This window comes from Cinclus cinclus, chromosome 11 (genome assembly GCF_963662255.1).
Source record: "Cinclus cinclus chromosome 11, bCinCin1.1, whole genome shotgun sequence".
In the NCBI taxonomy this organism is placed as follows: domain Eukaryota; kingdom Metazoa; phylum Chordata; class Aves; order Passeriformes; family Cinclidae; genus Cinclus; species Cinclus cinclus.
The window spans coordinates 8,864,905-8,877,893 of NC_085056.1; the positions used below are offsets into that span (position 1 = coordinate 8,864,905).

The 12,989-nt window shown below is 38.6% G+C and overlaps 1 protein-coding gene across 1 annotated transcript; it reads left to right on the plus strand.

Annotated features, from left to right (window-relative positions):
- Positions 1-783: 783 nt before the first annotated feature.
- On the plus strand, positions 784-11,057 carry LOC134048502 (receptor-interacting serine/threonine-protein kinase 2-like). The gene is made up of 11 exons (XM_062500284.1): positions 784-1,485; positions 2,334-2,487; positions 2,690-2,845; positions 2,979-3,127; positions 4,711-4,760; positions 5,845-6,006; positions 6,343-6,428; positions 7,908-7,976; positions 8,249-8,411; positions 9,280-9,432; positions 10,738-11,057. The coding sequence occupies exons 1-11, from the start codon at positions 1,334-1,336 to the stop codon at positions 11,055-11,057; spliced, it is 1,614 nt and encodes a 537-aa protein (XP_062356268.1). The 5' UTR covers positions 784-1,333.
- The last annotated feature ends 1,932 nt before the right edge of the window (positions 11,058-12,989 follow it).

Here is a 12,989-nt window from a genome sequence, read left to right on the forward strand (position 1 = left end):
ACTTTAGAGAAGCACCCAAGAGAGTTATTGCTTTCCAACTACAAAAAGTTCCAATCTAACAAAAAGCAAAAAGTTCAACTGTGCTTTCCTACCAGAATCAAATATGGTTAAAGCTCAACTGGTAAATCACCTGCTGCTTTTTGCCTTTTGATTGTGGTTAGAGGCAAAACTGAGTTTGTATTGTGAATGTGCCTGCAGGACAAGACTGAAATTAACAATAAAATGTTCATGAACTAGAGGCAAGGTCACAGGCAATTTTTCTTCAAGCTTTTGTTTCTATTTTACTTGTGGAGAAAAGGTTATCTGGGCTTTAAGGCTTTCTACATCCCAGAAGCTCTTTTTGTAGAGCACATCTAAAAGGACACAATCTTCATTCACAGTCCTTCACAGTTACTTCAGTTCCTTCTTTCTTTCCTTTTCTATCCCTGGTTTACTGGATCCCATAGGGAGTATTCCAGCTTGAGGAGTTCTGACTCACTGACCACTGATCTTGCAGTAATCCTTACCAATGCCACCTGGTTTCTGCCATCTGTTACCTTAGATTGCTTGTTTTCCTCCTTTACCACTCCCTTTTTGGCTATCTCTAGTCTAATGGAGCTCCACAGATGTAATTAGAAGAGTTACTCATGTGGTAACATGGGGATGCTTTGCAGAAGTTCTCTAATCCATGTGTGTCACCATGCAAGGTGTCTGAGAAGTGCAGGTGGCCCTGGAGAGGTCCTGCACAGACAGTGTACTGCCCAAATTACTGGCAGCTACAAAGACACACCTCCATTTAGCAGAATTCTGACAGTTCACAATAGCAGGAAATTTGCCTTTTTCTCTGCTTTTGCATTCGCCTATGATGTATTGAAGATGATGCACAAGAATGATGCAGAACATACAGACATGAGTTATTGAATAATTGCCTTTTTCACGAGAAATGGAGAAATTATTTGCCTGACATGCTACTGTAAGGTGCTAGTTTGTAGTCTACATAATTCAGTATCACGTTAAAATCACATTTTATATTGTAAATACTGGTCTACTATTTCAAAGGCATCAGATAGAAATAATGATGAGCAATTAATTAGCACCTTGCAACTTCAGATGGCAAATTATGGTCCAGAAACTCATTTGTAATTAGTGCATTTTTCCTCTCTTTGTAAGGAAGGTCTGACACAGAGTGATGAAAAGAAGGCTGTTGGATTTGTTATTTGGGAAGTAAGGGGTGGTGCAACTTCACTGTGCTTTGGTAATTGTGAAAAAAAAAAAACAAAAAACAAAACAAAAAAAACAAACCTTGAATTTTTTCTTTTCTGCCACATTTTTCCCCCAAGCCAGCCATCAAGAAATGGCCAATCCTTTACCTGTGGTAGCTCAGGAAGATTTGGAAAGCTTCACCTTGACCAGGACAGGCTCAGGCTTTGCACTCAAAGCCTTTCATATTTCTTGGAACACTCCTATCTCTGTGAAGCTGCTGACCATCCAGGACACTACAGACAGGTACGGGTCTTATCTGCCCAGCCAACCACCCAGGTGGGCAGCACAGACCTGCAGTGCTGGCACCAGAACAAATTGTGACATCTCCAGGATCACCTGTTCTCTAAGCACATCTCCATTCCTAGAAACCCTCACCAGCCAAGAGGCAACTTGGAGGCAATTTTATTGAGAAACAAGCTCTGTGGTTTTTTTGCAGTTTTTTATAAAGTAGAGCTTAATCCTGAAGTCAGTAATTAATCTACTATAGTTATGTCTACAAACCTGTATCAGTAATACCAGTATGCTAAGGTGTTATTTTTCTAGAGGTCCTTGGACAGACCTCAGCTGAATTTAATCTAAACCAGCATTCACAGATGAGAGCAGGGGAAATGGGAGGAGGGAAGGTAATGGCCAGGATTGTACAGCAGTGAGATGTGCATGGAAAGCATGGAAACAAAATTTCCTTGCAAATGTGGATGTCACTAATAGCAAAGTAATACAAGCTATTTGGAACAGTAAAGGTAAATATTTGTTTTATTCTTAATCTGGCATTTCATGTATTCCAGCTCTTTCCTGCCTTCACAGTTCAATCCTGTTTCAAACTGAACTCTTACGTTCATATTAAAGCATCCAGAGGTCTTTAATTTTATATTAGAAAAATTAAATTTACCTTATATTAGAAAAATAAACTACACTATGATTGCTTCACGTTCTTAAAATTGTTTGGAAGATTAAATGATATTTGGTTTATTGGTAAAATAATACTAGCTTGTGGTCAACCATATGGTTCTCTGTCATTTCCACATCGTGCACTCATCTCCTGCTGAAGTTCCCTTGCCTAACCTGCCTGTGACTTATTTATTTTTTTACAGGGAGTGGAAGTTGCTACTTCAGGACATAGCAAGAGTCAGACACTGTGAGTCTGAACGTCTCCTGCCTTTCCTTGGAATTTACCAGTACCATGGACTTGTGGGGATAGTGACTGAATGGATGAACAATGGATCCCTCCACTCCCTCATCCATGAGGTAGATAAAAGATGCAATCTTTGAAGTGATAAAATTAATTACAAGATCAAAGAACAATCAGGGTGTAAATTATGGACAATAGTCACAACCTGTTCTTCAGTTTCTGCATTGTGCTTCCGTATTGTAGTTCTGTTTGTTGTCAAATGAAAATGGGAATAGTAACAACTTCACGGTACCAAAACCTGTATTTTGTGTTACTTAGCATCAACTGTACCCAGAACTTCCCTTTCCCTTACTCATAAGGATCCTGTCGGATGTGGCTGAAGGGCTGCATCATCTTCACAGCCTCGAACCTGCTCTCTACCACTGCAGCCTGAAACCTTCCAATGTGCTTTTGGATATGCAGTACAGAGCCAAGGTAGGCACTTCTACTTTTAGTCCATCAACGTCAAATCCAGTGATTGTCCTATTGTTGCATATATTAATAGTCAACATTTGATACCAAGACTTGTTATATTGTTGCTAAAATTACTTCACTGACATTTCCATAGATATCAGATTATGGATTAACCAACTGGCGGAAACAGCAACTGAGGTCAGACCTGCAGAACTGCCATCAGAGAAACTGCCAGGATTTATTGTATCTTCCTCCTGAAATACTTGGAGGAGGCCTCCCTTCCCAGGAAGGCGATATTTACAGGTAAATGGAGTTTCTCAGGGTATGACATACCTAGTCCATGCTGCACTCTACAATGCTGCCAAAACACTTATCTCCAAAGACATTACAGTAAAAATGCCAGACATACAAAATGCAGTAGGATAGTATGGCACATGAGGCCAATTGCAGCAGTGAATTAAATTTTAAGTTCCCATATTAGGTGAATAAGATACCAAGGTTAAGAACTGTTCTCAAAGTCAGTCATATAAATATTTATATAATGGACCTAAATGTTTTAGAAGTGCAACAGTTGCCAAAATTTTCAGATATACTTAGAAGCCTCATAACTGTTTATAAGTGTGAATTGTTGTTGGCTTTAGTTTCAGAAAGAATCATTTATGCCCAGATCAGGCTCAGGTAAAAATAAGGCCTTTCCCTCAATAGTGTCCCATTCAGATCCTATAGAACCACTGCTAGGATAAGTTACTGAAGCACCTGTACTTGTTAACAAAGAAATGTATACAAAGGAGGGAGATTACTTAGTGCCACATGCCCCTTTTGGGTATGTTACATGCATTGTGGCTGCCTCAATAAATGAGAGAACCTCAAGGTGCCACTGGTCTGGATAGACAAACATCATCGTGATCAGCACACAGAGCTGTGGATTAATATTTTAAATAACTTTTAGGGGGACCACTCTTGTGATTTCTGAGCTTTTGTGAAACCTACAAATTTAAACTCCTGCTTTACTGTCACAGAGGCAGGCTCTAAGATGAGTTAAATAATGCATACACCTGAGGAGACCAATAAATGATGTGACTAATCTCATGTTGTTCACAAACACAAGTTTTGCACAGGAAGAGTGGAGTCTTCCTTTCAGGTAGCATAATTAATTTTCCAAAATTTCATTAATATATATGATTTACTGTATACATTTATTATATAATAAATTATATAATAATATGCTGGTATGTGATTCAGGTGCATGAGATACATGTGCATCTAAACAATGATGCAACAGAGAAAGCAAAAATTTATATAATACAAGAAATACAAAGTACATTTAAATTACATGTATGTCCACATTACTTTAATACTTTCCAGATTTTTATGTGAAAGTAAGACAGCAGAGGAGGCTCTTCTAACCACTGTAATCACTACAGTAAGATATATAAATAAGCAGATTTGTTTAACCTAGAACTGCCTCTTCCCCTTTTGATTGCTTTGCTTCTGACTTACCCATAGACTTTTTTCTCATCCAGTAGCCTCCTCTTTTCTGCCTCTGATTTTGAAGATTGATTTTTATTTTTTTTAATTAAACCACTGTATTTTATAGCATCTGAGTTGTGGGTTATATGTATAGATCTATAATCCCACTGCAATTATTCCTATGATGTTGGAAAAGGAAAAAGATATTTGGATTCCCATCAAAATTTGCTGAAGAAAATAGAAACCTAGTACACCAGAATCAAGTTTTTTTATCAAGATTAACTGATATGCTTGTCTTGAAAAACTCCTATCTCTTAAAGCAATAAATTTGCTTTTGAAACGGAGAATGTAGATATAGATTGCAAACTAATGAATGATCTTTCACTGTTTTGCTGGTTTTTTGGTTTTTTTTCCAGTTTTGGAATCCTGTGTTGGGAGAGCCTCAGCAGACGGAAACCTTTCGAAGGTATTCATTGTTCATGTCAGACTTTGTACTGTCCACATCTTGTCCACAAATCCCCTTACTGTAGTGAAATTATGATACAAACACCATCTTTTCAGATGTCCCTTTGCCTTCTCTTCCTGTTACAGCACAAAGCTCTACATCCGAGGATGGAAATATTATCATTCCTCACCACATCCAAAATGTTTCCAAACAAGCTGCTCTTTGTGAAGGCAGAGCTACTTCCACCACTAGTATAATCAATCTGTGCTTGCTAAAGTACTGTCACTGAGTTGGGTTTTCATGAACCTTCAGTGGGAAGGAATATCACTTCATATTTGTCAGCTGGAATTTTAAAATCAGTGACAAGTAGCTAATTGAATGAGCAGAATACTAATTTTTACAGTTGCTGTGAGTTTCAAAAAGCAATCCAGAAATGTCAGTTCATGATGAATTATCTTAAGGAAGCAGGGAATCTTACTTTCTTAGACAAAAGTGTGAGCAATCTTAGAGAACTTAGTTTACAAAGCATTGTATAATAATTGTCACTGCCTAGGAACAGTCCCTGTTTCGTGGAAGTGGAGATCAGAAAGGGTTTCTTTGCTATGGACTTTATTCTGCATGGCAAAACTGATTGAAGGACTCTTGTATTTTACAAACTCAGGACCTTCAAAAAATACTACATGGAATAATATCTAAATGCCCATATAGCTTATGGTTGCCATCTTGAGGCTGCTCAAAGTACATTTCTCTTTTTTTACAATTCTTTTGTTCTATTCTCATAACACTAGTGTAAGGCTTTATAAAAAACTCTGCTTAGAATAATAGCATGTATTCCTGAGGTATCTGTGCATGTAGTTTACAATACAAGTTTACATAACCATTTGTGACTCAGTATTGGACATAGTTCTTTATCTGAAAAGTCCTGTTGCAATAAGCAGCTATAGCTATTGTTAAAGGCTAGCATATCTACTTACAAGATCATTAATATATTTTTCCTTTTATAAAAGCAGTCTTTGTTTTAAAATACACAGTATGACTTAAATGGGATGTGATTTTAAAAGGTCTTTAGTATTTTTTAGCAGTGATATTTTCATTTAATCTGTAGGTCAAACAACCCTGCTTGATGTTTTGAAAGGAATCTGCAGCAGTTTGCGGCCAGGCATTTCAGAAAAGTTCATACCAAGCAATTTGCCTGAGAGGAACAGACTGTTGCACCTCATTGCTCTGTGCTGGCATCAAGAACCAGATTATAGACCACATACTGCAGGTAACATTCAGGATTTCTTTCTGTGCAAGATCTGTAATGGAGTGTTTATAGGAACATTGCTCTATCTCTGTGAACAACTGAAGTGGAAGTGGTCTTTTGATCATCAGACTACCTTTGATGTTTCCTCTAACTGAAGCTTCCTACCAGGGACTGACTTACTTGTCTCCAAAATTTTGTTTACAATAAAGTAAAGTATGAGGTGGAAGTTGGATTCCACTAATTTCCTCTATTTCATCCAATTTCTCAATATAATAATAAAGTTAGTTGCAATATGATGATTCCTAAATATGCTTTCATACCCAATGTGGTATTTAAAATGCTTTATTACCCCTGCAGAATGTGTACACCTTCTAAATGGAGTTTTGACTAGTATAAATAAGGAGGTAATTTCTGCAGCAATCTACAATTTGATGGATGCAAAGGTCAGTGCAAAATTTCTTGTTCTCCTACAACATTACTTGATTTGCTCAATTGCAGTCTTTTCTGACCCAAAACCAGTGAAGGTTTTGTCTTGATTGTTTTAGTGATCATGCCTGAGAGCTGGAGAGTACCCTTTGGCACTTCAGGTTCCTTCAGGAATACATATTGTGAGGTTGTCTAGAAAATTAGTCAATTGCTGCCTGCTATTTTAAAAATACAATAACTTATTTCTCACCAGCACCTGAAATCAGACTGGCAAACCCATGTGAGTGAGAACAAACATCAGCTCAAATACTGCAGATTAGAGCTAGAACCAAGGACAGGTTTTTGGTATGTACTGGTTAGAAACCATTTAGTTCGAAACCTGAACAGCATTTGTACCTGTGGTAGCAATAGCAGTAATAGCACTGCTCTGTACCCTTCACTGCTTCTAAACTGCCAGGCTTTCAGGCAAAGACACTGCTCATCCCAGGGTCTCAGGGGCTCTCTAATACCACAGCAGGGGATGGGGAACAGCCAGTGACCAAGGGGATAGAGCTAACTCCTTATCTGCTTTCCCTGCCCTGGGAAATCTGGCACAAATGTGACTGCCACAAACATAGCTACATCCTAGCTAGTTAATGTGGGCACTGGGGGAAAATAGTGAGTGACACACGTTTTGGTCCTTAGACAAGGACTCTGACTCCAGCTGGAGTTACACATCCCATGCTGTGTTGTTGGTTTCATTACTGTGTGTTGTGTATGCTGATGCATGCTGAACTATTTCTATATGTTGCAATCACATTCTGGGCTTATAGAACAGCCTTGATCAGTGCTTTAATAGTTAGAGTCAAAGTAGTTTTTACTACTGTTTATTTAAGATTGTACTGGCAAATATTCCATAATTTAATGCTTCAATCTCCCTTGAGCAAGGTTTTATTTTTTAATTTGTTAGATTGTGAAGATTTATTTTATTAGTGAGCATTATTTTTTGTTCAAACAACTGAACTTAAAAGTCAAAAATTACTCTGAAAATTATACTGAAGTGTCTGGGAAATTGATTCACAACTAAAAAACAGTTTAAGAAATCTGTTGTGGATGTACAAACTGGAAAGAAGGTACAAGTATTGACACATCCTTACAGCAGAAAGTTTGGCACACCGAACACAGGATGGCCACGCTGTTTGGCTACTTAAAGGCAAACATGTTCTAGCTAGCCCAATCTTTTTCAATACAAGCTTATTTTCACCTTCCCATGCATGATTCAACATTGGGTTTTAAAATAAATTTGAAACACTGGAAAGAGTAACTGGGTAGAATTTTGTCAGATTCTATGTCAGTTCCCTCTATGCAGTTCATTACTACTATATAGGAGTGTAACCTTACAGCATAATATATGTTGCCAGTATAAGTGTGTTACTCTAAGTTATTGCTCCTGACAGCTGTGAATGGAACAAACCACGCCTACACTTACTGCAGTTACTGTGGCTTTCTTCTTCCAGGAGAGAGCGCTTAATGCATGCAAAGGCTCAGAGACTTACACACTGCAGAGAGGCACGTGCAATGCAGAGGTGAGTTTGTGGCACAGGAGTCTTCAGAGTACTTCATCAGCTGCTTATTTCCCCTGACAGCCCTGACACTGTATAATGACAACACTTGGGCAAAATGTTCCTAACCAGGATAACTCCATCCAACAAAACCCACATTTTACCTTGTTCCAAGCAGCTCACTCTGCTCACAGCCTCCTCCTCTCAAGGTGTGTTTCGAACCTCTCCTGTTTAGAAAAGGTTTTGGAACAGAAGTTTCCAAGAAGATAACTCTTCTCTATTTTGATCTCTTTCAGATCTGTCCACAAAAAGACAACCACTTTATCAGCAAGAAAATTCCTCTTGTAGTGCCAAGCTTGTCAACTGTTCTACTTGATAGCAGTGCAAATACAGCAGGAAGAGAAAATTTTAAGATGGGTGTGTCAAATACTACCCTGCAGAATGCAACAGCAACAAAAGGTCACCATCTTGAATTATATTCAGCTCCAGCTCTTATAAGGAAAGGACAAATATTACTAGTTATTCCATACAGAAATGTAACTTTTCATGTAAAATTGTCATTTATCAGAGTAAAGCTGTGCTCTCTACTGGCATAATCTGAAGCATGAGTTTATTACAGGAAACCAGAGACATCACAAAGCTTTCCACTTGGATGTATAGCTTTAAAAAATTACTAATTTTTTTTTTTTAAATACTGAACTGTAAATGTAGCGCTGCCTTTTTCTCACACATCATATCTTGTCTGTTGCTTTTGAGAGAACAAGTCCCTTCTGGGAATCACGCTGCTTTGTGCCACCAGGAATAGCTGCCTTTTTTTGTAATCTGCTAAGAAAGGGAGATATGTTTTAAAAAGGCAATGTTGCCAGGAATGTATGAATAATTCCTGATAATCACTGTTCCTATATAGATAACTTTCTTTACCTTTCCAGTGTGGATTTGTCCTGAGTGTTTAAATTTGTGTCAATAAGAGATTGCCTGTATTTCTCATGCCTTCAGGTACAAAAACTCAGACATCAGAAGTCAATTCACCTGTAGCAACATCTGCGTTTCCAAGCACTTTAGTTCTGATCAATCACCATCAATAGACTTAGACAGAAGAAAATGTTCCATAACTTTAATAACAAATTCCTGCAGACAGCCTGGAAAAGTCAGATGGGTTTAGTAATATATGCCAAAGTTTTCCTAGGAATAATGATGTATTTACAAGAGCCAAAGTAATCTCAAGTCAGTCCTCAGTTCCTGTCTCCTGTAGTGGCTGACGTGTGGGTAATGTTTTCTTGTTGTTCAATTGAAAGAACTAATCTTGCTCTTCTTAAACTTTTTCTAGATCACCCAGGCTCTGAGAGAAGAAAATCAAACTCTTTTTGTGCAACTCCTTCATCTGGTTCAACTGCAGGCAAAGAGAGCAGTCAGCATAACTCCCCACCACTGGCTCTTAAGAACAGACCACAACCAGTGCACATCGGAGAAACAGAGACAGGTAAGGCACCGTTGCCACTCCGAGCTGGCAATATTCACCTTGTGATCAAATTTTCAAATAATCACCTAGTGATTAAATTGTTTAAAATTTGAAGGAAACATATTTCTAAATTTTGTGCACATTTTCTGGTATTTAGAACAACAACTGAGTCTACCTTGATACAAAATGTCTCTCTACTTTTTCATTGCTGCTCCTGTTTTCAGAAGTTCAGGCACTGACCTCTGAGAACATTGGCTTGTTCTTTTCTTCAGGGCCACAGTGAGGCTGAGAACAGTTCTAAAAATACAAAAACCATAGCACACACTGAACGTGAAATACATAGTTGTTTAGGTCTGGAATGCTCTTTTGCAATCACATGCTGTGTATTACTTAGCTTTGCAAAAGTAGCTATTGAGTGCAGAACAGGTGACAGGGGACCCTTCATCCCCTCACATCGTCTCAGGTCTTCCTGCAGAACAGAGGCAGAAAGGGTCAGTTTTTGATTTGTGAAGATTCTTTGCCTGTGGGTGAAGCTTTGTGATGTTTTTATGCTAACTTTTTGCAAACTGGCCTGTAATAATTCTCAACTTAGCTGGCTGCCCTTCTCCATGGAGATGAGTGATGACATAATTTCTGGATAAATCAACAGACTAAATAATTCAGGAAAAGTTCATCACAGAACTCTCCTGGCAACACTCAGAAATCAGAATGACAGAAGCATGTTCTCCAAAGCAACATGGCTTTTGGTTATTAAGTTTGTCTTGGTGTATGGTATTTACTATCCACTAAGAACCTTAATGTCAGCACTAGGTATTCTAACCACCTCATGAAAAGGGGTAGAACCCAAAGATTTCAACCATTTTATCAAGAGTATTACTTTTGATTTTAGTTTGGCTTGGATGTGTATTCATTTTTCCAGTTTCACACTACATGTTTCAAACAGTCCTGCTACCCTGAAGTACCTGTTATCTGTCCTTACACCTTTATAGGAGAGTTTCTCATCTGTGTCCAACCAAGGTGTATTGCATAAAGTTAAATAAACATGCTAGATGAATAGGGGAAGACCTGAAAACCTTCTCCCCTCACAAAATTTGAACACTCAATGGCTTAGAAACACCTATTTGCTGTAATCTGATCTTTGTGAGTTTCAAACACGAGGTGAAAATACTTTTGCTCTAGCCTCAGCCATAAAATGCAAACTAACTAACTCCTCCTCCTTCCTTCCTCTACTGAGTTTATAATTCTGGTGTTGATGCTATCACTTCCTAACAACTTCTGGATGAAAAATCACTTGGTTTATCTCATTTTGTTTTCCTTTCACTCAAGGTCCTTGCCGCAAAGGAAACTGCTGTCAAATCCTTGCCTGCCAGAGACAGACCATACTGAACTGCATGACAGAAGGACGCCTCAACCACATCCTGGATGTGCTTCGCTCGCAGCAAAGCCTGTCCCGAATGGATTATGAAAGCATCACCTCGTACCCCACAGTGACCGGCCGTGCTCGGGCACTGCTGGACACTTGCCTTTGCCTCGGCGAGAGGGCAGCACAAGCTGTAGTGACTGCACTTTCACTGAACAAATGCAGTCCTCTGGGACAAGTCATTCACTGCCCAGACTGTCCTTCTAAGGTGAACAGGCTGTTCTGACTGATTTTTTTCACAGTCTGTTGTATGCATCTGATCTCTAGTAATTTGTGATGGCAAAGATTCACGTTGGTGTTTCACAACCCACTGACTAAAGGCAGTTCTTCTTACAGCCCATTATTTGAGTACTGTAGTGGAAAAAGCTAACTGGATTAAAAGGTCAAGTCAACTGCTGCCAACAGAAATTGCCAAGACTGGTATAATAAATTCCCATTTGGACCTCAGAGATGGGAGAAGTGCAATATGTGCCACAGCAAACAGAGTTCAAGTGAGATGACACCTTATTTCCTTGATTTTTTTTTTTTTTAGAAGGAAGGACAATGAATTATGAATTTTTGGATGTCACAGTGTGGAAGAATGGCTGTTTAGAAATACTTAGAAATAAGGATAATGAACAACAGAATACTGGATGAGGAGAAAAAATTTACTGCCTTTCACTGCGCTCATATCTGAACCAGTTGTTAGAGTGAAAGACTTCAGAGAATCAAGAAATATTTCCTCGGTAGGGCCTTAAGTAGGGAAGTTTGATATTATGCACATAAATTACTTAATTTTCCTCACAAATGGTCATATGAAAATGTTGCAGTACTTCCATTGGTACTTCAGAATTGTGGGATTTGGAGTACTCATTAAATGGAAAAACGTTCATAATTTACGTCCATGTATCTCTCTAAACATGTCTGCAGTACAACATTGGATGCTGAAAAGAACATTTTTGGTTTAACCCCACTGGACAACTATAGTCCACAACAGTAAAGTCAGAAGACTTGTTGGCTGAGATCCAGACAATTGAACAGGTAAAGCAAAAGCTGCACACAAGCAAAGGAAAACGTGGAATTCATTCACCACTTGCCATGGGCAGGCAGGTGTTCAGCCATCTCCAGGAATGCAGGGCTCCATCCCATGCAATGCTTACTTAAGAAGACAAATGCCGTCACTCCAAACGTTTCCTGCTTCCTTCTTCTCTGGCTGACCTTGATGCCATGTGGTCTGGAGTATCCCTTTGGCCTGCTGTGGTCAGTTCTCCCAGTTTGTCCTCCCCCAGCTCCTTGTGCACCCCAAGCCTCCTCCCTGGTGAGGTGAGGGGCAGAAAGGCATTGGCTCTGTTTGAGCTCTGCCCAGCAATAACAAAACATTCCTGAATTGTCAATGCTGTTTTCCATACAAATTCAAAATACAGCCCCATACTAGCTCCTATGGAGAAAATTAACTCTACCCCAGCCAAAACCAGCATAATTTGAAAGGGAAATAAGAAAAGTACTTTCTTTATAATGAAAACAATGATCTAAGATGCTGGACTTTTAAAGGCCCAGTGGGGTTTCTTCCAGCTTCATGGCACCAGATTAACATGAGAATTTGCTATACCATCTACAGGGGTTTCAAATACAAAACCATGTTGTTTGTTTCCCTATGTTGCTTTTGTTCTCTCTGTAGTTTCAAAATTCTCATTGAATTCAGTCATTTGACTGATTGCAAATGCAGTAATGATGTGTTGTCTAGGCACTCTAAAGAAATAAGAAACGTCTTACATCAAAGTTTCCAGCTACAATGCTGCTGGAACCATAAACATTTTTTTTTTTTACATAACTTCATTGAACTTTGAGACTGCCTTGAACTAAAATATTGTTACAACTAAAACAATGTCTATCAGAATATGTTGACAATAGTTTTGCTTATTAAAGGAGCTGAATATCTATTTCACAGTTGAATCCTTTTTTTCATTTTAAAATCTACACTTTAAATGGGAAATTTCAACACTCTCTGCTAAAAAAGGATGCCTTGCTTGTGAGGAAAGGAACTGCTGTCATGGTGTTTTGCCTTTTTAGAAGGCCTAAGATACTGGTTAAAACAGATAAACATTCACCTGTGGGAAATAGTTACAAACCTTTAAAACAGAAACTAGCAATACTCTTGAAACTTAATAGCAGCTTTCAA